General features: G+C 38.7%; 1 protein-coding gene across 14 annotated transcripts in view; it reads right to left on the bottom strand.

Moving 5' to 3' along the window:
* The window catches only part of MAST4 (microtubule associated serine/threonine kinase family member 4), a 293,964-nt gene that overhangs the window by 45,375 nt on the left and 221,240 nt on the right, over positions 1-27,349 (bottom strand). For all 14 annotated transcript variants that reach the window (XM_038170079.2, XM_038170081.2, XM_038170080.2 and 11 more), the window contains 6 exons: positions 20,148-20,217; positions 16,433-16,511; positions 9,298-9,455; positions 8,016-8,091; positions 6,409-6,618; positions 3,427-3,528 (listed from right to left, as the gene is read on the bottom strand). In XM_038170079.2, coding sequence (XP_038026007.1) covers positions 3,427-3,528; positions 6,409-6,618; positions 8,016-8,091; positions 9,298-9,455; positions 16,433-16,511; positions 20,148-20,217 — 695 coding nt within the window. The remainder of the gene's footprint in view (positions 1-3,426; positions 3,529-6,408; positions 6,619-8,015; positions 8,092-9,297; positions 9,456-16,432; positions 16,512-20,147; positions 20,218-27,349) is intronic.

Here is a 27,349-nt window from a genome sequence, read left to right as displayed (position 1 = left end):
TCACATTTTCTCACTCCTCCCTCTCACAACTGGTGTTTTTGTTTGTTGTTGTTTTCTGCTTTTTCACTTTCTTAAATCTGCTTGGCTCTGACATAGGCAGCTGCTGGGCTCTTCTCACAGCAGCCACCCCTTCAGGCCCCCTGCTACCAAAGCCTTACCACATGAACACAATACGCAGTGATGAAACACTGGCACAACTAAACAGAGTTTTGATAGAGCAAGTCAATTCTACCAAAAATTTCAGTAGAAGCCAGGGAGGCAGCTAAGCTTGTTACCTTCCTTGATTATTTCTTCCACTGCCATAACTTCCTGGGGCTTTTGTCTGCCTGCTAGGTCACCAGACTCCTGCACTAGCTCCTTAGGCTACTCAGGATTTGGGAACTCAACATCCCAATCTGGAAGAGAAATTAACTTGAGAGATTACATATCGTGCTTTATTTTGGAAACATCCAAACCACTGCAGCTACCAGGAGGACTTGCAGTGTTTCTGAAGTGAAATGCCTATGGTATTTTCAGTCTTATAAGAAACAATTTTATTTTTTTTTAATTTTTCATGAAACTATTTATAACATCTGCAGCCTTCTTCAATGGATTTACCACAAAACCATTAAATACCAAAACTCTCTTACTTAACTCAAGGTCTTTGGAGACTACTAAACAGCCTAGAAACCTGAAATGTGTAACTAAGTATTTCAGGCTGTTTTAGCCTTACTCTTTTCATTTGACATGCTGAATCTCTTATATGTTAGTCTCTGACACTGATGAACACGACAATGTGATGATATGCATGTAGACATAAGCTATTTGCCTTCATCACGAAAACAACTTCTCCTTACCAGCAGCAGTGGTAGGTATAGTTTCTCCTCCACTTGTTAGTAAGTCAAGGTAATTTCAGAACAGATACCTTTAACCAGATAAGTATGTGTAATGCATACACATACAAACATGTATACATCTAGATATATATGCAAATATTATAAACACAAAATTTATTTCCTTATCTTTACTTCTACTTTTATGTTTCATTCTTCATGTACTGAAGTCACTGAAAATGGAAAAAAATCTTTCAACATTTGGCAGTAGCTCTTGGCACATGAAACTAAAAAACCTTTATTTATATGATTTTTATATGATTAATGTGTGAATAAAAATAGGAACTCATATACCACAAACACCTGAGCTAAGATTGCCGTAAGAAAACTGACTGCATTACGGTACAGTACATGAAACTCCTCATGATAAAAACACTGGATTTATTTCCTGTAATGCTATGAACTTTCTTACAGAGGCTGAAATTTTCCATACCTGGTATCTATTTCAGACAGACCTTTTAAATATTAGCCAATATTATTCTAAATTTTCTAGAGAGAAGCTGTGGAAAAATATTGTTTTTGCAAGATTAAACAGTTCCAGTGACCTTTATGGTGTAAGGCTTTAACATCTTGCATATGAAACGTAATTTTGTGACTGTCTGCCTACATTTGTTCAAGCTACCTGCCTCTGGACAAGCATGCAATGCAGAGTTATATCCCAGCTTAAATCTCTGTCTGAAGTAAGAACACTCCAAAGAAGCTGTGCTGGCTTTCTCTGCCATTGCTGTTCTGAAAAGCTAAACAGCTGGAAGCAACTACGCACCTGAACTGAGAGAGACAGAGAGAGAGAGAGATCGAGACCTCTTTTCCTGGTCTGACAACACTGTCCCTTCCACTCAGCAGGGCCAGTAAAGGGACCAACACAGGATGTAGAGCAGCTCCACTTCAAGTGTAGTGTGCAAGAGGAAGTAGGCTGGGAAAAATCCCAGGAGTAGTAACTGGGGACTAAGTCAATGGAGATTTGGACAAGCTAACTATAAAACTTAATATTTAGGGAGAAAGAACTAGTGGGCAAATGGGTCACTAGGAAAGCATTTGAATTAAAATATAAGACTGGGAACAAGATCGGGTGGGAAGGAGGAGGGGAGCATCTGAAGTGAAGACCAAGTGCCACAAAGAATGCATGTAAGGACATTTTTGGATGTGCAATGATGAGGACATGGACCAGAGGGAAGCAAGACATTATAAGAAATTGGATAAAAGGCTGGAGAAGGATTATGTGAACCTTGAGAATGAAGCATGGAAGTGGATTCTAGATATGACTGAATAAGCATTTCAGGGGACTGGGTGAAGGCATAAAGCAAGCTTGGATTTGATAGTAGAGGTAATACATGCTAAGGCGCCCTCTTCTCTAGAACCTGACATTATTTTTTACATCTTTTATGTTCTGCTCCAGAGCACACACCGTATCTCAGATTTCTTCTGAACTGCAAGTCATGGACAAATTGCAGCTGGGAACACTGAGACATGGTATTTCCAAAACAAAACAGAGCCAGCTCTCAAAATGCCCATGGCTGAATGATCCAGGTTGTGGATTAACTGTGCCACAGATGAAGAAACACAGTGCAGAGCCAAGATCAGGTTGGAAAGACTGACTAGCTCAGATTCAGTGGCATGCAAATGCAGTTATGACACTTTCAGGCATAACTTGAGTCTAGCAGCAGGTTAGCAGCTCCCACATACACAGAGTCTTGCCAGCCTCAAATAGCCGTGTGCAGTGTCAACACTGTGATCCTGGTATTGGCAAGCACAGCAGCTCAAAGTCAGCTCAGGCTTCCTGCCAGGCCTGTTGGAGTCAGGCTGGCTCTTACATGGTATTTGGGTGTCTACACCATCCTCCTGAGTACACTGTGTTCTGTGAGCATTTATTACTTCCACTGAACAACTGAAGCACGTTGGCGCTGTGCGTAGGAGCAACTTCCCGCACCTGAGCCTCCTCAGCTCTCACAGCAGGGGCAGGCAAAGCAGACACACACCCAGGTGGCCTGGCATAAGCTAGCCCAGCCTGGCAACATCCATGCTACGCTCATGCATAAGTTAACTATTCTGTTTCTCCTGGTCCCCAGAATAATTCAGGCTACCTGTGTGTCCAGACACCCTAACCCTTCCCCCCAGATTAGGTACTGCAGAGCTAACAACAAGCTGCTTATAGCTCTGGCAACTGTTCAGTGCAACAAAATGATGAAACTAGTAAGAACAACAACAACGGAAAAACCACGAAGCAATTATGATTCAAGAAAAGTCTTCCCAAGAGAATAGCAAAGTCTAACAAAACAACAGAAAAACCCAAGTGGTTTTAAACTAGAGCTTCCCAAATTTATGAAAGGGATTTAATAACATAGTATTTGCAATAGTGGGGAGCCAGACACAACTGCAGGAGTTCCCTGTCAGTCTCACATTTCTGTGATAAAAGTAAAAAGGATCTCACCAACAATGAAGCCCTGCCCAGTTGTTTGACATTTCAGGAAGTGATTGTAAATGGCCTTGAATACTAATCCAAAAAATTTCCCAGAGTAACAAGTAAGAAAACCTACTTATAGTAGCATCACCTTACCAGGCATTCTAGTAAGCGAGCAGGACGAGCGATAACTATTAGGATTTTTCTGACCAGTTGCTTAATATATGCCAGTTCTCCACTCTCTGATCGCTCCTGTGCCTGAAAATTGAACATAAAGGGAAAAATTAAACAAAACGTATTCAATGCACAACTAGGAAACATAATTGCAGGTTTTGAAGCATGTACTTTAGATAAATGGTAAATCATTATCAAGATACCAATGACAATGGTAAGGATAGCAACACTGTAATTTCAAACTGAAGGAATCCAATTTGTGCAATCATGTCACTGCAAAAATGAAGTAAAAGTGCCTAAAAATGATATATCTGCATTTTTTAATTACGTACTTTCTGTTATCAGTTTCACAAAAGGAAATACAATTCAATACATCATCTGTCTATACGTACTGTTGTACAAATAGTTCAGTTTTAGTTAACAGTTTTAGGATGAGATGAAAATTAACAAAAACAAAACAGGAGGCTATACCACTTCCTGGATAGAGAGCCCACATACATGTATGTGCGAGAGGAAGATAATTTAAACTCGAGTTCTATGAAGGTGATGACAAAAAAGAATGCTGTAGAAAAAAATAGTTCTGAAAGGTTTAAAAGATACACAAAATGGTTCTCTTAAACTTTCACCTCCAAGAAGAAAAGGTATAATCTGAGGATGCTAATAAATACAAAGAAGCCATATGATCCTCATTCTAACTAAAACATACCAATAGCCTTTCAAATATCAGAGTATTTCTTTGTTCTTAATAGTATAAACTGAAGTTTTCCTCACCTTTCTTATTCAAAATCACAAAAGGAATTGAAAGAAAACTAAGAATCTAACATTTTGAAAATGATTAATATGGCCATCTAAGTACTTTTCATATAAAATATAACTTACATTGTATTTTTGTAATTAAAAATCCTACAAAAAATGAAGCTACATGCTGCTCTCAACATAAGCACTATCATTTAAAAATACACCAAATATTTGAAAAAAGTTAATCTGTAAAGCTTGGAAAAGAAATCAAGAAAAAAGGCATAAACATCAACTAGCACTCTGCAATAGATTTTAGAAGAACCTTAATTGGACACAAGCATTTGTATTCTGCACACTACCAACCAAGTCCAGAGAACTCTTTTGTAAACAAAATGTCTGCCTGTTTTAATCACCAGAAAAATTTAAAGCAACTTCGTAAAGTTTTGCACTCAGGCGTGTATGTGAAAAAAGACTTACTAAACATTACATTAAAGAAAGATGAAAACAGGAAAGCATTCAGATCCTCGCAGCCTCTTGATCGTAGACTTATAAAAATGTCAACTGAACCAAACTGCTCAAGCATCGAAGGAGTCTTCCCCAGCTTATGCAAAATAATCACAATGTGCCAGCTAGCAGTAGGAAGCACAGCTTTCTCCTGAAAGTCACAGCTTTCTCCTGAAAGTCACAGCTGGGAATTGATAACAAATGTGTCACATGAATCCAAAGTACAACTGAGTGCCCACAGCTGAGTTAAGCAAAGCAGAAAGTTTTCCTTCCATCATATTACACTATTGACAGATAACCATTTGCACTTACTCAAAAGTTGAGCCTTAACATTGTAAGGAATTATATCTTTGCAAAGCAGAAAATTTTAACATAATATAGAATTTGCATGATAGAACATGACAAAATGATTGTTTTTTTATTTTGTTTTGTTTTTAACATCTATACACTGCTTTATATAGAGCTTGGAGAATAACTGGAGGGTTTTTTGTTACTGTTTTTAAATGAATGTGCCAACTTGTACTCTAAACTATACTTGCTGTACAGCCATTTTAAGGGATATATTGTTTACATATACAGTTCAGTGCATCTTAGCTTTTAAGACGTGTTTCTTTGTGTTTTGACATTATCACTACCATAACATAATTCCTAGTGAGATATCTCTAGCCAACTTGCCAACTCTGCCTGCACTTTGACATCATAAAAATGTATTTCTCAAAAAGGTCACTAGTTCAAACTCCTTTTTGACTAGTAAGCAAGCTCTTATTTCCCTGCTCAGAGTAGAGTTTCAATAATGCTGAAATACTTCGCTGATGTCTTAGATTTTGCATTGCTTTATGAGAAGATTCAAAATACAGTAGTTGTAGAAATCAATAAAATACATATATTCACTGAACAGAAAACAGTAAAATACAGGACACACACAAAAAAAAAATGACCAAAAGCTTTAGTAACTGCTCCTGCATTTAAAAGGAAACAGAAGAAAAGACCAGAACATAACACAGGCATAACATCTTAATATCTCAGTGGGAAAATTTCAAGTCTATCAAATCTGCTGGTTTATCACGTTAAGTTTGGTTTATAATGTACTATCAAGTCCTATACAAACAACATTTACAGCATTCAGCATACTCACTTGTTCTAGAAATGATACATCTATAAACCATGCTCACTTACAGCGCTGCACATTTCTTTAGCAAGTTTCATGTTTTTCTTACTACATTTAGCTGGCTATTCTATGGAAGTTTCAATGCTTTTAGAACTGACAATTTCTGCTAATAAACAGTTTAACTATGAATTAAATAAATAATTAATTAAATAACCAAATAACCTCCACATAACAAAAACGTAAAGGTTGCTGTCTCCTTTGTCAACACAGAAGGCAATTAGTAGGGCTGATAAAGTGGAAAGAGTATTTTTTCTTGTTTATCCACATTAAATGGTACAGCAAGCCTCCTCATTTAGGGCTTATTCACACACTTCTGTAAGCAATTTATAACTTGCACTGCATCAGAAAACGTTGTTTCCGAATTTACAACCTACTTATCCCAGACTACAGTAGGATGCCTTTTGGTCCTTGTCGTTGTCATTACCTAGACTAAAACTGCCATGAACACTGACAATTGAGTGCAACAGTCATAAATGTTTCAAGACAGCAACTCTTAGGCAAACATATTTAAATTACTTTTCTACCATATGTAACAGCATTCTCACAGCTCATACCTCTTGTAGCAATTTGTCTAATTTCTGCTGTAATTCAAGGAAGTATCGTGATGTGATGAGGCCCTGGTGGGATTTATCCAAACAGTCTCGAGCCAGTTCTGTGATCTGATGGTGGGTAAAACTAAGCACTCCATCTGCCAGTGGAAGGACGTTTTCTGGAGAATGATTTGTTATAATGTCCTGAAGCCTCTCCTCCATCTGAGCTGTGGCCTATATACAAGTGAATACATGATACATTAGATCAGCCTTACAACCTCAAAGCTTACTTCCAGCTTTACAACGTTTCTGTAGTGCCTAAGAAATTACCTACACAAAATATGTGAAATGACTGAAGCAAAAAAACAGGGAAATAGAAAAACAAAATAGCAGATGACATTTCCTCAGTTATCAGTTCAGAAAAGCAATCACCTTACTGGTCTATTATGTGAATCCTGCTGTCTGCTGCAAGTCTTAAACACTGATCTTATACTGTTCACTAAAATAATTAGTTAACACTCATGACCGTAAAAATAAGTCCAAATCAAAATAAAAGCAATGAGAACTCATGAACGTGTTTGGCTGTTTTGTATAAACTGTAGGTGCTACAGACCAGAATATCTCCTTTCCTTTTGTACAGGTTATACCACAAAAATGTTAAAAGTTTTGAAACTGAGCTCAGAGTTTGAAAGCACATTAACTGATTACAGGCTCACGGATCCTGTTAGATGTGTCTGCACGTTGATGGGTATGCTTGCTTTATAGATCCAACTGACTGTTTCTGTCAGTTGCACATACTTAAAAAGAATAAAGATATTGCAGTATTTTTCTTTTTAAGAAGTAAACCTACACCCCTTAATTCATACATCACCCAGTGAAATGAGCAGATCATTTCACACTACTGATTGCTGCTCAATCCCTCTACAAATATCTTCATACTTCCATAAAGAAATTTCTGTGAAGAAAAATGAAGATTTTTTTTTCCTACTCATAGGCATTTTTGTAGTGATACCAGCTTAACCTTATTTTATTTGCCAAGAATCATCAAAATTCTATGAAAAACTGAGATCACAGTGCACCTTGCAATGTGCCTGCACCAAAGAACTCATTTTTGTCTCAGATCTCTGGACAAGACAGCAACATTTCCTGATTTGATATCTCAGTCAAACTCTCACAACTATGTACTGATTTTCACCTTTAAAGTAAGTGCATAACGAGGTTTTGCAGAAAGGGAGAAATGGCACTGAAGAAAGAAATTTGCAGGTATATCAGCAGATTCTGTACAAGACTGAGCTGCAAAAACAGTCTCAGCTTACTATTTCAGTATACATTAACCCCAAGTACACAGCACCTATTGAAATTGAACATATAGTTGCTTTCCAACCAGCAGAATGTATTACCAGCATGATTAATTTCAAAACCAGTTCAGCAGCTTTGTCAAATGAATGTCCAGTTCTTCTCAGCAGGGATTTTCCTTATTGTGATTTTATCCTTCTAATAAGAGGTTGGTGATGCTTTATGAAAGCCATTAAAGCCTTGGATCATTAGTTCCCATAACAAAAACACCATTTACTTAAAACCTATGTTGCCTATCAATTTAGATATTGCATATCTTAAATATAATTCATTACCTTTGGGAACCTTTCTTTGTAGACATGGTTCATCATAATTATTTCATTGTCACAGCAGGCAGGAGAACGTCCAGGGCTGCAAGCAAAGCAAATTATCTCTTTAAACTTGTCTCAGCATGAGCTAGAATTAGTACTTATATTTCTGCATAGCTTATTTGCACCAAAAAGTCAGCACGTGCTTCACTAGACAGGTACATCCTCTGATCAGTGGCATGCTTGGTTCCTTTCTGCTATTTCTGACCAGGCCTTAAAAAATAGTTCATGTATTTGACATATAACTGTCAGATGTTATTTTCTTAGTTTACAACTACAGTTTGGGATACATGCAGCTTTGCAACACTCATGGCATTACTTTTTTTTTTTTTTTCCCCTCAGAAGGAAGACAGAGATATATATTTAACAGCTGATTAGATGTATGACTACACCCACCCCTTTGAAGGTTACATACAGTTAAAACAGCAAGACCTGACCAAGAACTCTATTATCTGCAAGTGAAAATGTTCAGAAGTTTTTTTTTTTTTAACCTATTTTTGAATTAGAAAATAAAAGAAAAATCAAAACAATTATCTCCAATCTGACTTCCTACAAATAATGCCACACATAGGCATAGGTTCCATCAATGGCCAAGACACTGTGCCTGGAAAAAAACAAAGCATGAGACTTGCAGCAAAACCATCCATAACAGGTAACCACAGCCTTTGCTAACCCAGGAAAACCCTTCTTACTATCACGAGCCTCGTTCTTAGTTACCATTTCCTTTAAAAATCTCCACCTGACTTTCCTGGGCTGGGAAAACCAGCTCATCCAAGTATGGTATAAAAGATGTGGAATAAGACTCCACAAAAGTAATGCCCTTCCCTAAAGGACTGTCTTTATCGCAATGTGTACATTAGGGCTTCTTATACACATACATAAGAGTTTCTTGAAAGAGCAAAACAAGTGAGTTTCAGCTATCTAAAAGGGCATAATTGAACACACACAAAAAACATATGAATACATTCCCCCCAACTCCCTGCCAATTTCTTCACTGCATTTCTTTCCAGACGCTCTATGAATATGAATACATTTCAAATTATTTTGCAAGGAAAAACTATATTCTGTAAACAGTTCCAACTCTAGAAGAGTAGTTAGATCAGCACGGACTAGCTCACCAAGACATTTTATACAGGTTAGTTGCCTCCTTTAAGACCCAGATTTTGAAAATAGAGAACGTTCTCAGTGCACAAAACCATAATGTTTAGAAATTTAGATTCAGCCCCTCTTACTAGACAGAGGAACTCACCTGAGACTTCTGGAGCGCGGACGCATTGCAGTGGTCCTGCACCTGTTATCACTTGCAATGCTTTCAGTGGTACAGAAATGTTTAGATAAAAAGTGTAGTTCATCAGGTGTTGGTTGGTATGGTAACTGGTGCAGCTTTTCTTGGGATGAACAGGATGACTACAAGAGCAGAACAGAACACAAGCTTCTATCAGAGTGAAAAGGCATTTTCAAGATTATATTCACTGTTCATGAATGAAGCCATTTAATATAAAAACTAGTTACTGTTTCCCATGCTTAGCTACCAAATTAAAGAAGAAAAATAATTAGTCTCAACTTAATGAGCTAAATACAGGGTATAAAAACAACTTCAGTCTCGGAAGAAAGCCGTTGCATTTCAGAAGTTCACATTTCCTCTGTCTAAGGCAAAGAAGACATCTGGCGTCAGTAATATGCACCAATATTTTAAGGAATATTTAAAAGTGTGTCTGCTGAAAATTAATTATTTACATAAGATAGAACGATAGCTGCAGAGTACAACTTATTGCCACCATACAGATTTAAATTCCACACACAGAAGTTATTTCATTATCCAAATGTAAGCTATTAATGAAGTTTAGAAAAAAATAAAATATCTAAATTCTTGTAGAAAAAAATCATATGCTATTTTCTTTTAAAAGCTGTACATATAAAATGACATGAAAGAACTTAATGCCTTTATCAAGATAGTTTCTATGGCTGAAGGAAATGAAAAGGATTATATTTAAACCACCCATTTCATTTAAAAATGAATATAGACAGTTATGAGATTGAAATTGTTACTACAATAACTAGCCTTGCAAAACTGCGTGTAAAGCCACCCTATATAACACAGTGCTGCCTTTTATGCAGCATAGCTAGCTACCTAAACCACATTAACTGTTTAGCAGAAGAACTTCGAAACTACTTTGCTCAGCTTGGATTTGATGTCTTTGTGAAGAATGTGTCCACGGGTCAATGCATTAACAACCAGCCTTGCTAGCCTGGACTAATACTGTAGATGCTCTAGTGTTTGTGTCAATCTTTGACAGATATCTGATATCAATCTTTGTGTGCAAATTATTGTTCTTTTGTCTTATCATATGGGACATCAAGACCCTGCCTCGCTGCTTTTTTATTGGAGACCAGCACAGTAAGAACAGCTTTGCTATGTTATCCCAAGTGAAAGAAAAGAGTAAACTTTCATATTGTATAGATGTTCTCATGCACTGCTAAGGTCAGCAGGTAATATCCAAGCTGTTAAGCACAGAAATGAGTCAGTCTTCCTAATTCCCTAGCAACTTGTGTGGCAAAAACTGAATATATCCTAATTTTAGGAACTGAAGAAAACATTAGTTATCACACTAGATCTCATGAAATCATCTCTTGAAATGGAAAAAAAAAAGACACTGCTCAGAAGTAAACTTTCACTGGACTGGTCTACACGGGAAGGTTTCATCACATTAGAACAGGTTAAATTTAACCAGACTGCATTACCTTGGCTTTGCTGCAGACTAAGAAGCATATATACCAAGAATTTACTGCAGTTCACTTGATGGGTAGTAATTTGTCAAACCACAGTAACTCATTTATGCATTTCAGCTGTAGCACAACACTATGCATAATTCAGCACATAGCACTAACTATATTCTTTCCTATCTCATACTAAGGCAACTAGTTGCAGTTAACCTCATGGTTAATCCAAGAGCCACTACCATTAAGTTAAATAATATCCTAGTGGAGTAAAATTTCCCAGGAAAGACTGTCACATACACGTATTTCTATAAAATCAATCTCTACCTCCTGAACTTCAAGGGATTCTGGGAACAACAGGAAGACAATCTTCCTCATGTTTTCCACACTTAAAGTGTCACAGAGTCTGCAACCAACAGAATTAAAGTGGAAAATACTTCTTTTGCTAAGGACTCTCGGTTGCATCAGGATCATCACACGTCCAGAGCACATTTTCTTGGAGGTCTGAATTGCAACTTCTGAACAGATCTGAGTTCTCATAGCAGAACTCTTCACTCCCATCCCCCACCAAAAAAAAAAAAAAGCTCTCTTGGCCTTCTAGAATAGCTGCTTCAAAAGCTAGATAGCATTTAACATATATACACAAACACAGTGCACCAAGGCAAACTGTTCTTCAAATCTGCAGCCAATGCCAGTTTAGGTAACTGCAAAAATGAATTTCCTGATCTCCCTAGCCTATCTTCACATATCTAAATAATTTTCTAACAGGCTACTGGCAAAAACGTGCAACCAATTTTTCTCTTGCTTTATCCTCTTTATAGTCTCTTTCTCTTAAAAAAGGCATAATCATCCTGACCGCATGTTTTAGCTGGAAAGATCTGATCCTACTTTGTTTCTTGGTATATGACACAGCAATAGTTTATTTTCAATTGAACAATCCTCACAGGAGCTATTTTCATTTAAATCATAATCATAGAATATCCTGAGTTGGAAGGGACCCTTAAGGATCATCAAGTCCAACTCTTGACACCGCACAGGTCTACCCAAAAGTTCAGACCATGTGACTAAGCGCACAGTCCAATCTCTTCTTAAATTCAGTCAGGCTCGGTGCAGTGACCACTTCCCTGGGGAGCCTGTTCCAGTGTGCAACCACCCTCTCTGTGAAGAACCCCCTCCTGATGTCCAGCCTAAACTTCCCCTGCCTCAGCTTAACCCCGTTCCCGCGGGTCCTGTCGCTGGTGTTAATGGAGAAAAGGTCTCCTGCCTCTCGACACCCCCTTACGAGGAAGTTGTAGACTGCGATGAGGTCTCCCCTCAGCCTCCTCTTCTCCAGGCTGAACAGGCCCAGTGCCCTCAGCCGTTCCTCGTACGTCTTCCCCTCCAGGCCTTTCACCATCTTCGTAGCCCTCCTCTGGACACTCTCCAACAGTTTCATGTCCTTTATATACTGTGGTGCCCAGAACTGCACACAGTACTCGAGGTGAGGCCGCACCAGCGCAGAGTAGAGCGGGACAATCACCTCCCTCGACCTACTAGCGATGCCGTGCTTGATGCACCCCAGGACACGGTTGGCCCTCCTGGCTGCCAGGGCACACTGCTGGCTCATATTCAACTTGCTGTCTACCACGACCCCCAGATCCCTCTCTTCTAGGCTGCTCTCCAGCGTCTCATCGCCCAGTCTGTACGTGCAGCCAGGGTTTCCCCGTCCCAGGTGCAGGACCCGGCACTTGCTCTTATTGAACTTCATGCGGTTGGCGATCGCCCAGCTCTCCAACCTATCCAGATCCCTCTGCAAGGCCTTTCCACCCTCATTGGAGTCCACAACTCCTCCAAGTTTGGTGTCATCAGCAAACTTGCTCAAAATACCTTCTATTCCTACATCCAGATCGTTTATAAAAATATTGAAAAGTACCGGCCCTAAAATGGAGCCTTGAGGGACCCCACTAGTGACTGCCCGCCAGCCTGACGCAGCCCCATTCACCATAACCCTTTGGGCCCTGCCCGTTAGCCAATTGCTCACCCATCGTATGATGTTTTTATTTAGCTGTATGGTGGACATTTTGTCCAGTAGGATCCTATGGGAAACCGTGTCAAAAGCCTTGCTGAAGTCCAAAAAAATCACATCAGCTGGTTTCCCTTGGTCCACCATACGGGTGATCTTATCATAAAAGGAAATCAGGTTAGTTAGGCAGGACCTACCCTTCACAAACCCATGCTGGCTGGGACCAATGACTGCTTTGTCCCCCAGGTGCCTCAATACGTTCGAGAACCATCTTCTCCATGATTTTACCAGGCACTGACGTGAGACTGACAGGCCTGTAATTGCTAGGGTCTTCTTTCTGACCCTTCTTGAAAATCGGCACAACATTTGCCAGCTTCCAGTCTACCGGGACCTCTCCAGACTCCCAGGATCGTTGAAAAATAATTGAGAGAGGTTCCGCGATGACGTCCGCCAGCTCTTTCAGCACCCGGGGATGAATCCCATCCGGACCCATGGACTTGTAGGGATCCAGGTGGAGTAGCAAATCCCGCACACGTTCAGGGTCGGTTGGGAGTTTGTCATCCCCACCGTCCCGGTCCTCCAGCTCAGGGCACCCTGGGTCCCGAAGCCCATCATCGGCATTGAAGACAGAGGCAAAGAAGGCGTTAAGTGTCTCTGCTTTGCCTATGTCATCGTCTGTGAGAAGACCTTCCCTGTCAAGGAGCGGCCCTATGTATTCTTTAGTTCTCCTTTTTCCATTCACATATCTAAAAAAACCCTTCTTATTTTCTCTCACAGACACAGCCAGCTTCAACTCTAGGTGTGCTTTAGCCACATGAATTTTCTTCCTACAAACACGAACAGCATCCCTGTATTTACTTCATCTTTGTTTAGAGAACTGGAGTATGAAACTCATGAACTTCCACTAAATTGATAATTCCATTAATCTCTTCACTTCCAACATAAAACAAAATAAAACAACAACAACAAAACAGGTTAAAAGGAAATGGTTTGCTGTATTCATCTGAGCATAATCATGATACAATTACTTACACGACCCTTCTGTCACTGCTTTGACTTTTAGTTGCTTGCAAAGATCAAAGCTGTGATCTACTGCAATGTGTAAAAAACATTTCTGGTCTACAGTTAATAAATCTCTAGATTAATGCGGATCTTATTCATCCTGCACTGAAAAGGAACTGTTTTGTATATATTCTTGAGATTACTGTTTCTTAAGTGGTCTCTCATTGTCATTATGAATTTGTAAAAATACAGAGAATGAGGCTGCACTGGGCTAGCTGTTTCAGATTCTAAAAAAGTACATGAAACCAGTTAAATGGGCAGATTTCCAGTTTCATTTTCTGATTCAAATGTGTCATCCAGTGGGATTTGGCCAACATATTTTCATTGTTTTGTTGGGACAGGACAAGGGGCTACAGCCAAAAAATGGATTACAGGAAGTTCCGCACCAACATGCAAAAGAACTTCTTCACGGTGAGGGTGACTGAGCACTGGGACAGGCTGCCCAGGGAGGTTGTGGAGTCTCCTTCTCTGGAGATATTCAAGGCCTGTCTGGATGCCTACCTGGGCAGCCTGCTCTAGAGAACCTGCTTTGGTAGGGGGGGTGGACCTGATGATCTCGTGGTCCCTTCCAACCCCTACAGTTTTGTGATTCTGTGATCCAGTGGGTAAAAAATGAAAAGCAAGGAAATAGTGAAATAAAAAAAAATAAAACAGGACATCAATTCTATACTACTTCTTTCTTCAACAAAATTCAACCTTTTTAATTTGAAAATAGATTTACTGCCACAAATTAGACCGTTAAATGCTACACAAGACAACTATTTCAGTATTTGTAACATGTTTTCATGTCAAAGAAGAAGTTTTCATGTCAAAGACAGAACTCAAAAACAATCACAAAGGTTAAGATAATTAATTCCATGAGTGATTTTTTTTTTCCAGAAGAAATGAGAACATGATGTAAAAATTGTTCCATGTTCCAGCCCATCCACATAGTAAACTTAATATAGACCAATGAAAGCAGTAAAAAACTGACCTACTATTTTAAAATTACAGCTATCAAGGAAAAAAACTATGCCCGTCGATGGAAAATTAAAACTGTATTTTTATGTGTTTCTAACACATCTCTTCATTTCCTCTCTAGCATAAGGCTGTTACGTCTAACAATGACGGAGTTGCTATAGCAATTACTTATTATCTGACAACCCCTTTTACGTCAGTATATTTTAAGTGAAGAACACAGCATATTTGTTTCGGTTCCAAGAAGAGGTGTACGAGTGAGCACTATGGGAAGTGCTTAAGGACTTAATGTGAAATAAAGCAATTTCCTTGGCAAAGGCATGACCTATACAGGTCAGAGGTCAAAAATCAGTGCTGCTAAGGAGCAGTTCATAAAATACATAAAATACCCCTACCTGGGTTGAAGACTGTAAGAAATAGAAATGACTCAGTTTTCCAGAGCATTTGTGGACAAAAATAAAATAGAGTCGATCATAGTATAAAACGGTCAAGTTTTACCAGAGTACAGGGTGTAGAATTCCACTACTTCATAAGAGAAACAGAACATATCCAAGAGAAGAGAAAGCTTACTTAAACTCTGATAGAAACGTTTAAAAAAACAGACATCAAGTGTCCAGTAATATTTACCACCCATGAAACAGCATTTTCTGTAACAGTGCAATGCTATAGGTACAAACCAAGGCTAACAATACAAAATCACCCTTTTTCAAAGAGTCATAGTTAGATCTGCAAGGACCAGGCCCTTTGTTGTGGGAGACGTAACCAAACAGCCCACTATTTGCCATTTCCAAAGCAGCCTTCCTCTCCAGTTGCATCTTCCTAGTCTTAGGTGTAATTATCACTAAAGATAGCTTAGTTCCAGGTTGTAAGACGACTCGGTGCTTCCTCTGCAGCACAGATAAGTTCCTCATATGCAGAAGTACAAATTCGTACTACTCTCACCTAATCTTATTATTGGAGCACAATCACATGCACTGCCATGGTGCACTTCAAAAGTTAGACTGCACACAAAATGGGGCTGGGTGTGATACAAGATCACATCAAAAAGACTGATCTAACATGCAAAAACTAACAACATAAACTATCGTATTTATCCTATTACGCATTCTAAGGAATTCTTCTGTTCTAATTATAGCCATCTAGAAAGCTAAATATCTCCTCTAATATCATGCACTAACATCTGACTATTGCAATTTCAAAAGACAGGCAAATGTGTGATTCATCTAATTTTAAGATAGCAGTCTAGCCTAGGATGGATGAGTCATGTTGTAGGGTGGTTTCTGATAGCAAGCAAGACTTAGAAACTGAATACCTAACTTCCATATGGTTAAAATAAGGCAGCATGTCTTCCCTACTACTGCTATACAGATCAAAAGGAGGCAGTTAAATGCCACTTCCCATTCAGAGAAAGAAGATCCATAAAAGCAAAGCACCAGTTGCCTCAAGTTCTTCTTCTGTATCAGTGAAACAGTTTTATACCCCATATTAATTCAAAGTCTACAACAAGTAGACAGAGTAAACAAAAACCACGAAACAAAAATCACATTGCCTTTTCTTAAAAAAAAAAAAAAAAAAAAAAAAAAAGGAACCTTTGCTACAGTTAAGAAGATAAGGCACGTAATAGTATGCTATTCTGGATACTTACAGAAACAGTCGAGCTGGGTGTATTTGTACCATATCCAGAAGAAGGAAGGGAGGCCAAAGACCAGCGGCGACCATCAGTCCTGTTGTGAAACTGAGTTTAGTCAAACGAACACTGCAGTACCCTAACACAGAAACATCTGCAAAAGTGTTACTGTGGAAAATTGCATTCCAAAAGCATGATATAAACAAGGTTTTTAATAGAAGTAAACTTTCACATCAGACCACAATAAACAAACATTCAGCAAGGATGACCTAGACTTACAGACTTCTTAGGGCATTTTTCTAGTAAAAATCCATGAGATGAAACAACTAGAAAGTGAATGAACAGATTGACAGAACTGGTATCTCACTAATATGCATAAAAATTGAACACAGAGTCTTCATGACTCTCGGGTTCATCAAACGATAATTAATGTGAAGCAAATTAAAAACCTGTGAACAAACCAACTGTGATGCTCTGAACTATAAAATAACCAATATAGTTTGCTTGAAGCATAAGGGTGACACTTCTGTAATTGACATCAGTACAGGATACCAGCAAACTAACAAGCTAATATAAAATAAGTAGAAGGAATGATCAGATAAACATTTTTTTTTTTTCAAAATCATATGTAGATCAGGAAAAAAAGCAGCAAAAATCACGCTTACTCAGAAAAAAAAATCATAACCAAAGCCAATTTCTATTCTTCACAGCTTCAGGTGAGCTATACACAGACAACATGGAGCTTAAACATTCAAAAAGACAAGCCAAAAAGCAATGATGAAGTTGGTGTTTGGATTTCCAATGAGGTAAAATTTACCTGTCACTTCGATGCCCATGACTGGAGTACAATTGTATCAAATATGTTTAAAAAATAAAAAAAAATATACATAAATAACAAAACAGGACTAGTTTTTATTAGCACACAATTTTATATTAGGGGAGAGTTCACAGGCGAACTGATGCTCTGTTTTACAGTGAGTACAAAGAACACCTCTCAAGACTGATCTGTACAAAAAAATAATATATATATATATATATATATATATATATATATAAATATAATTCCTCAAAGTAGAACTAAAGTCATAATAAATCAGGGACCTTCAAACTCTTGCTGCAACTTCCCTGCATGGAACTTATCCTGCATGGTAACTGTCTGAAAACACTGATCATGAACCTTGAACCTCTTGATGCAATTTCCCTACCTCTCAAGGTAACTGCCTAAAAACACCCTTCCCTCTCTCCACTCTAGCAGCTTATTTCCTACTCCCATTTATCCACAAGCTACAACCCAAATTTTGAACAGACAGAGCATATGAAAAGAGGTGAAGTACTGTATCTAAAATATTGTCAATTATAAATGACATTATGCAACTTAACAGTGCAAATTATTAAAAGAACACGAGGTAAAGGGACAAGTGACTGCATCAAAGACTGAACTCTGGAAAAAACCTCCTCCTCCTCAATTTTGTTTTTAATTCATTAATTCTCCTCCCCATCCCCATTATGAATGAACAACAACCAGGATTACAAACTATTATAAAAATACTTTCCATTTTGACTCAGCTGCACAAGCAAGGTGTATTCATAGTTGAAGACAAAGTACTTGAAATTTGGCTTAGACCCACATATTCCACACCTGTGAGACAGAATATACATCCTCGCTGAATGACTTCTGTATAGAACAGAACTCCTGCATACAGAAGTTCTCACCCAGAAGGGCCACTGTAGATGGGGATGGTTATCACAGAAAGTACCCAAGAAACAAAGGAGGAAGAATAGGAGGATTTTTGGATTAGGAAGAAGAGAGAAAAGGTTTGTAAGCACCTACAGCATTTTTCCCCAGACCCTGATACACCACTTGTCCCTGGACCATCCTGCAGTCCTACCCAGTTCACAGAAGCTCTCGAAAGCAGGATCCACCAGCTAACCATGGGCTCACACATGCTATACTAGTGCATATTGGCAGAAGATGCCTAAGTTGCAGACACAAGTAGCACAATCTACTCCCCTGCATCACCCACCAGTTCTGGGCAGAGGAAATTGACACTTCTGACTGTTGCAGAATGGCCTGGGGAGTTCTGCTGCCATCCCCACAACACACACAGCAAACTGAAAAACTCTTATATCAGCACTGTTGTTTTTTTTGTTTGTTTGTTTGTTTTTAAGTGTTATCAAGCATTTGTGCTATAAACACAGAAGAAGGTGTCCACGGTATAAATAAGTTTCTTTGAATCCCACCAAAAGGGTGAAGTTTTTTGAAATCACAAAAACTTCTTGTGCAAATGCTGTTTTAAATGAAAGATTTAAAACTTTTCATTTGGAAGCTAGTATCTGTACAACACTCTAAAAATGGTCAAAAATCAAACTGAAGCACTGATAGACAAATTCATTTTTCCTTCTGAATTGAGAAAGACAATTATTTGAACATTTTGTTGACTATGAGTGTGAAAGAAAAAACACATTCTGCCTGCTGTATTCCTAAATAACGCTCAGTCTTTCACATCTGTTTTTTCCATTATAAGCTATTTCAGGATTTAATGAATCTTCCTAAAATATGTTCACAAACAAATGTAATCTATGAACATACATCTTTCCTTTTTTTTTTTTTAAGAAAAAGATAATATCAAGAGGAAGTAGATTCAAAATAAATACTTGAAGGATTAAAAAAGTAACATTATATGCTGTCAGAAAGATTGACATGATCTATTATTGCAGATGAGTTTGTTTCAGGTAAGAGATAAAGGAATACTTGTGTAAAGCTTTCTCCCCTTTGCAGTTTTCAAAAAGTTTAGCCATTTTTTCACAAGTACATTTGAGAGTTTGTGTGCGCAGCCAAAATGAGCTCCCAAAATAAAGGAAGTAAAGCTACAGCAGCAAGTGCTATGCCACCGCAAATGCAACAGTTACATACCTGGCATTGTTTAATGACAAAGAATGCCACAGGACTCCCATTTCATTTTTTTTGTGTCTATACTCTTGAGTCAACATATAAACTCTACCTACCCTCTCAGGCTTAGAGTTAATGAACATATTATTTGAGGTAGGCTGACAAGGTGTTAAGTGATACGGAACCACAGTGGCACAAATAGGCAGTCTCCCATGACACATAATCAACTTAAGTTATGGTTCATTTAATAGTAATTTACTTCATAGATCACTTCAAATTCACTTTGGATCTTCAAAAATTCTAACATTAATTAATCCTCACAACACTCCTATGACAGAGCTGACTGTCTCTGTTGTTCAGATAGCGAAACAGGTCAAGGTCAAATATTAAATGTACAGTGACAATGCTGCTACCAGTGAAACCGGGCCCTGAACTCATGAATTTCTATTCCACTTTCTCTAAGATAGTTCTTGCATGCCATGCACTTCTTACAAAGTGCATTTTTTTTCTTAAGAAAAAAAATAAGAAAAATACGGATGTAGGTTATAATTTCTCCAAACCTCAGTGGATGAGATCTCTCTATTTTCATACAGTGTAAATCTATTTAAAAGCCATTAATACAATATATATTTAAAAATGTATGATGTCACTGTATCAATCATCCAGCACAATTTTGTTGCAAATACAGTTTAAAAGAGGTTATGCAACAGAGATAACACTTGTCATTCTGAGTGATAGACTTGACAGATACAGCTGTGCATTTCCAATCATCTTTTAATATCTGGGTCCAACAACATTTCCTCTCTGCAAAATGCATGATGTGTACTAAATACAAACTCTTACCTTCGTGCAAAAGAAAAGTGGGCTGAGGCACTGGGAGAGAAATTCCTAGGGCTATCTTGAGGACTGTTTCCTGTTGGAAGGGGAATACACAAATAAATACATATTAGAAAAAAAAAAAGACATTTCAGACATGCTAATTCTAGCATTTCCAGGTAGGTTAAAAACTAATTTCTGAGTTTCTCCTCTCAAGAACACTGAAAAAAATGAAATACAATCTTATTTGATGTGAGATTTCATTCAGCATTTGATTTTTTATTACTGAATTTTCTAACTCAGAGGAAACACTCCATTCAACCTGAGAAAGGTTTACAAAATTTTGGTTTGAAAGGAATACATTTTCAATCATGGAAAAAAAAGTGTTTCTTAATCACACATATTTGAAAGATAGCATAATCATTATTAGCATGATTTAGCCCATAGACAAAGTCTTTACAGCATTTTCACTAGAGCTTTATTGTGATTTTTTCATTGTTCAGTTTTTTCCTGGCTCCTAACCCCATATAAGCAGGCAAAACACACTTAGTGATTTTTTTCCCATTACTTTTGTGAGACCATGGCACAAAAGTTGACTACCAATACGTGATAAGAAGTGACTATACATTGTGACCAAGTTGAAAATTTATGACTGTTACTTCTTCACATTACAGTGCTCAACCTCCTTCTGACCAATGAAAGCGTGGAAAGAAGATGAGTGGTGAGAGCTGTTCCAGTCACCTTGACCCCTCAACATATGTAACTAGAGAAAAGACAGTATATAAAAAAGAAATAAGAATGACACACAAAAAATAAAAATCACCTCAAAAGCTAAAAAGGTAAGTTTTAAAGTAGTGCCAGCATATAGCTAAATCTATCTTTCCTAAAATAAAGAACAGACTGCAACACCAACATATTAAAGTAGTGCATTTGTTGCAGTATTTTTATTTTTGACATAAATGAGACTGCAACATAAAGAAACAGATTAAAAAGCTTCTGCGTATCCAGTTAGAATCATTATTTAGTTTCTGAGAAGAAAATTACTACCTACATGTGAAAAATCTGCTACAACAAATTGAGTACCTAAAACACTTCAAGTGGCCTTGATTTCTACTTGAATATTTGAATGAGCATTGAGTTTTTCACAGTTAACGTCCTTAGACACTCAATGACAGAAAGTGTAATCATGAAACCATTGGGTAGTAAACAGAGATCCCCCTCCCCTGACTTTTTTTTTTTTTTTTTTTAAATCAGGAGGAGATGCAAAATGTGTTTTTAGCTCTGCTTAGATCATGTCTTTGCATCTGTTCTTAAAGCCCCAGGAGACAAGAATCTCACTTTCACTGGCCAATACCACAGACTTATTTTGTCTGTTTATCAATCAGAGAAAAATTATGTCTTTTCAACTTTATCTTCTCCCCATCAAGACCCTAGCTTCTTCATTACTTTTCAGACACTTCTGAGGGCCTAGATAATTTCAAGGTAGCAAGGATTTCTGTTCCCTGAAGGGATGGGAGAAGAGCAGAGGGAATCTAAAGCCACACATATGGCACAGATTTCAATCTTTATTTGGGGGCCAACACAATTTATTCTTGTCCTGCATGAACTGCAAACACCAAATTACTGACAGCAACAGGTCATTTAATTTAACAGCTAACTGGATTTCTTTTGCTGCTACCAGAGCTTATTTAATAAAGATATGATAAAAAAAAAAAGTTAACACTGCAGATAAAACATTGTCACAAAGTTTAGCTACTGCACTGGTAAGTATTAGCTGTAACTGGGAGTCCTTTGTGAGCTTAGGTAAGAGGGAAAAAAGACAAAGAAGCTACCTTAAACTCTGTCACAGAAGCAGGGACTTAGGCTAAATGTGGTGAGACTAACAGCGTTTGACAGAAAATAATCTGACATGTCAGGAGATGGGGGGGCATTTTAAATTCCTTTCATCTGTTTAGAAGTTATACAGAGTTAAACTTATTTACTACACATCAACGACGTGCCTAACTGTCCACCAGTTAGTTCAAACATAAGCTTAACCTTCACACTAGAGCAAAAAACAAAGAACGCAGTGATGTTATAGCTGCAACAGCAGGTGGTTCAAGGAGACAGTGCTGCTACTGCCTGACTAGAGGCAAAGATCACTTCCTCTCAGACAAAATCCAAAGTCAAAGTCTTATTCAGGAAGAATATTAGATCCTGTTAATAAGAACATCAGTATGCAAGACGCATTTCCAAAAGCAAACGAGCTTTTAAAACAACAAGATTGACAAAGCTGTATACATAATACCTGGATATTAAATCCTGCAGGCTTATCTAGATGTCTGAGAACCCAGACAAGACTGGAAATGGAGGATGAAAAATCCAAACCCCAAACAATGGGAGCAACAACTAGTGCTACTAAAGGTTTAAGGTGTGGTGTTCCAGAAAAACAAGAAAGGTTAGAAGCAGAGTCCTACATGTATATGTGACCTTCATCCATCATGGCATTCATCCACCCCCAAGTCCATCTGCAAGTCAATACCTGGGAGACTTTCAAATAAAAACCAGTGCCAGTTAATTCTCTGCCCATATGTGCAGTGCTTGCTTATTAGTCAAATCCCGCTGTTCTCTGGGATCTGCTTGCTGCTGTATGTGTAGGCCTAGGGTATCTCTATGCTGCTGAGATTACTGTTGATGTTCCTGACCTGATGAAGTAAACCTGACTGGTGGTCACGCATTAGGTAAGTAATTAACTCAAGTATCCTCTGGGAGAAGTAGCACAATGAATAGGCAATCAACGTACCAAAACAATACTTTACCTCATGACAATACACAGGGTGTCTCATTTTGCAAGCAGCTATTGTTAAGAATACTATACCCAGATTAATTAAATTGTGTGATTGTTTTGTAATTAGCTTCAAGAAGTCCTGTACCTTTGCCAAAGAGGGAAGATGTTTTACATCTTTTAAAAATGCATATGTTACAGGGAACATGTATTATTAATGTTTTTTTTAATAGCTGTCTACTTACAAAATAAAGGACTCCTGATGCAATCACTTTCTTTTGGTACTGAGGGAATAACAGATTAATGATTGTTATCACAAAGTCCCAATGGATCAGAGACAGCTTCAGTTTGAAGTCTTGGTGTCATTATTTGACAGTCGTTTGAAACGAATTAAGAGTACATCAGCACAGCAGCAATACACTGTAACAACAGGTCATGTGTTCCTGGTGTCTGTTTCCTTGGTGTGAACTCATGCTGTGAAGTGAACAATACACAAGAATCCATGAACAGTTACAGGTCTGAGTTTCATACCCTAGTGAACTGTGCCAGTCAGCAGCAGCACACAGCTGGGCAGCAGCAGCATTCTGAACGCTTCAGCAGGTATTTCTGCCGAGATCTGCTCAGAGGTGAGGAGCTCAAGCTGTTTCAAAAACTGGATTAATTATGCTTCAAACCAGCAAATGGCTTTCTCCAGTTACAGCAAGGAAGGTTTGCAAGCTTCTTAAATCCGCTTGCCAGGGCAAATCTTCTATACATAGACCTTTCTGCTAAATAACCTATTATGGTTAGCAGCTCGCTTGTTCCATCCTGGGTGTCACTGAAGTCTCCTGCCCTGCTTAGAATCACAGAATGGTTTGGGTTGAAAGGGACCATACAGATGAGCCTGTTCCACCCCCCTGCCACAGCCTCACCTCCAGGGATGGGGCATCCACAGCTCCTCTGGGCATCCAGAGTACTAGCATTCACTTAATTCCAGGTGAAATTAGCTTTATGCAGGCATGAATCTGTTACTTCACTTTCTCCAAACTGGAATGAACAATTGAACCCAGGACCAGAAGAAATCTGAGAACTACACTGATACAAAACACAGCACAATTCCTACAGTTCAGTGTACTGGGAGTTGGTAGTGGCAGCAAGAGGAAACCAGATGAACTACACTTACACTGGTCATAAGAAAAACAGTGGGATCTCTTCATGTTCTGGCCACTACTTACTTTAAATACTAGAAGTACTATACTTAATAGCATTTAATTTATAAGTCATTTGAATCTACACGCAACTTACTCCTTCCTTACATACAATTTACTCCTTCCTCTGTAGTCCCTAAACTAGGAGAAGATGCTCTGAAATTGTACCAAGTGCAATGCCCTGAATCTGGGCCAGGGCAATCCCAAGCATCAATACAAGCTGGGTGGAGAACGTATTGAGAGCAGTCCTGAGGAGAAGGACCTGGGGGTGTTGGTTGATGACAAGCTCAACATGAGCCAGCAACGTGTGCCTGCAGTCCAGAAAGCCAACTGTATCCTGGGCTGCATCAAAAGCAGCGTGGCCAGCAGGGCGAGGGAGGTGATTCTGCCCCTCTGCTCTGCTCTTGTGAAACCCACCTGGAGCCCTGCGTTCAGCTCTGGGGACAGCACAAGAAGGACATGGAGCTGTTAGAGTGAGTCCAGAGCAGGGTGATGGGAATGATCAAGAATGCTGGAGCACCTCTCCTATGAAGACAGGCTGAGGGAGTTAGGGTTGTTCAGCCTGTAGAAGAGAAGGCTCTGGGGAGACCTTACAGCAGCTTTCCTGTGCCTAAATGGGGCCTACAGGAAAGCCTGGGGGGGGGGGGGGGTGGGGGGGGTGGGTGGGACGGGGACTGTCAGGGAATACAGTGACAGGACAAGAAGTAATGGCTTTAAACTAAAAGGGAGTAGATTTAGATTAGCTATTAGGAATAAGTTCTTTACTCAGAGGGTGGTGAGGCCCTGACACAGGCTGCCCAGAGAAGCTATGGATGCCCCATCCCTGGAGGTGCTCAAGGCCAGGCTGGATGGGGCTTTGGGCAACCTGGTCTGGTGGGAGGTGTCCCTGCCCATGGAAGGGGGGTGGAACTGGGAGATCTTTAAGGCCCTTTCTAATCAATCTTTGATTTTATGAAATTGACACATCAGATTAATTTTAAATAACATTAATCTGTGTTTTAGCAAAGTTTTTTTTTATCAATCTACGTATGATGACAATCAGACTAATAAACTACATTAATTACTGTTCTGTAAATGTCAGTTTTCTTTCAAAAGAGATTCAGAACCCTGTGTTAGCTTTAGCTTTTAGTACTTTGACAGTTTACCATGAAAATACGCCAAGACTTCATTGATTTTCATTCACTTACAAACCTAGTCTTACTTTCCCCAAAAGGCAGTCAACACAGACCATATCTAAAGCAGAAGAGCATAGAAGCTGTGTATGAGACATTTTTCTTTGTTTTAAATGCATGGTAGTAAGCCAGTACTCAATATCATTTACTTTGGACAAAGGAGAAAAAAGGAGGAAGGAAGGAAAAAAGGAGGAAGGAAGGAAAAAAGGAGGAAGGAAGGAAAAAAGGAGGAAGGAAGGAAAAAAGGAGGAAGGAAGGAAAAAAGGAGGAAGGAAGGAAAAAAGGAGAAACTCACACAGGTTTAAAGTTAAGAAATCCAGGAAAACCAGCTCTAAATATTATGCACATGAATGTCTCCAGTGTAATTCGAACCCTGAAACAACTAAAATACTTAGTATTTTAAATGGCTTTCTTTGTTACTAAACTGCAGTGTGGCTAAATTACTTCTATCAAATGAACTTAGAAACAGAATATCCTGAGTTGGAAGGGGCCCACAAGGATCATCAAGTCCAACTCCTGACTCCACACAGGTGGTACCCAAAACATTATGTCATGGAAGCAACAGGTATTAACGTAGTGAAATCAGAAAATTAATGGTCAACATGTGACAATGTCTGCCAACCTAGAAAATCTTACAAAAAGGATTCTTTTGTATAAACTTCTAAGATTTGACTTTCAAAGCTATGCTACATTGGTGCTTCCATCATCTGATCCAGAAAATGCAGCCAGGTCCTTCTCTAAATTCCTTCTAGCAGCTGAGTCCAGATCTTGAAGTAGGCATTTATGTTACTGGTCCTACAAGCACAAAATGCTGCAAGTTGCTATGTAATTTGATACTTTTTATTGCAGTTCTCAAGATAAGTCACCTTAATACAGTTTTCCCAGTGCTGTTCCATATTGGATGTCTTCCAACTTTACATCAACTACAATAATTTTGTGCCAATGTAATTTATGAAAAGATTAAGAAGGCTTGGCCACAAAACCAAAGCCTGAGCACTCTATTGACAAACCCTGCTCCCGTTTTGTAAGACTTCTCATTTTAGCATAACACTCACATCCTCTCCTTTTTAAGTAATTCCCTACTTGCAGTTCTTCTCCCAATACTTGTCCTCTTAGTGGCACAAAATGAAACATTTCATTAAGACACAAACATGTAAGATTTATAGTATTACTCCTAACAGCTAAATCTTGTTTCTACAGCAGAGAACATTAAACAGCGTTACACTTGATTATTCATCATCAGGGGTTAGCATCACCCACAGGAACAAGCTCCTGTGACTGTTGAGGTGGGGACACCTGAATGCCCTGACTTGCTGAGATGATAATCACTCACTTGAAGGCTGGGAGGTGCAGATCTACCTACGCAGCAGCAGGCATTCAGCTGGAAAACCCATTAGTGTCCAGGACACCAGATGTTGTCCAAGCTGACAGTGCAGCCTTTGCCTCCCACCATCCTAAATGTATCCACAGTTCACGCAAAAACTAGAAGGAGCTTTCAGCAGGTTTAACTGCTTTCAGCTTACATATTAAAGGCAAAGGATATGCAGCAACTGTCTTAAGACAGTTATTAATAATGAGCAAGGTTTGAACACAAAGAAATGGCATTAGTGTATATTTGCTTTCTGTTTTTGTAAGAAAGAGAAAGAATTTACATAGTGAAATTCTCAAGTATTCTGGAAATCTCATGATCTTTACAAGTGTCTCTGCACAAGACCTACTGCCAGATTTCAAATCCAACTTTCCTATACCATGAACCATCTCTGCAGTTAGCTTCAGGCCCTATACAGAGGAAGAGCGCATATAATGTACTGTATTGGTAATTAATGTAATAGCTGATATATAATACCTGTTGTATATCAACATTTCCATATCCCCTTTATAACCTCCAGTCCTAGAGCTTGTATCTTGTATGTATTCAAACTGCTTTGGCTGCTCTTAATTAGAGCCATGAGCCTTCACTCTCCATGTTGCTTCCAAATGTCTTTTCTTCGACTGGAATGCACCATTTGCACCCTGAACAATATATTTACTTCATCAGTGTGGTGCCATCCAAATTCCCCTTCCCTATCCAACCACACAAACCTGAGAATTACTGAAATCGTAAGA

This window comes from Anas platyrhynchos, chromosome Z, assembly GCF_047663525.1.
Source record: "Anas platyrhynchos isolate ZD024472 breed Pekin duck chromosome Z, IASCAAS_PekinDuck_T2T, whole genome shotgun sequence".
Taxonomy (NCBI): Eukaryota; Metazoa; Chordata; class Aves; order Anseriformes; family Anatidae; genus Anas; species Anas platyrhynchos.
Note: the sequence above shows the minus strand (reverse complement) of the source record. Positions and strands in the feature narration are given on the sequence as shown.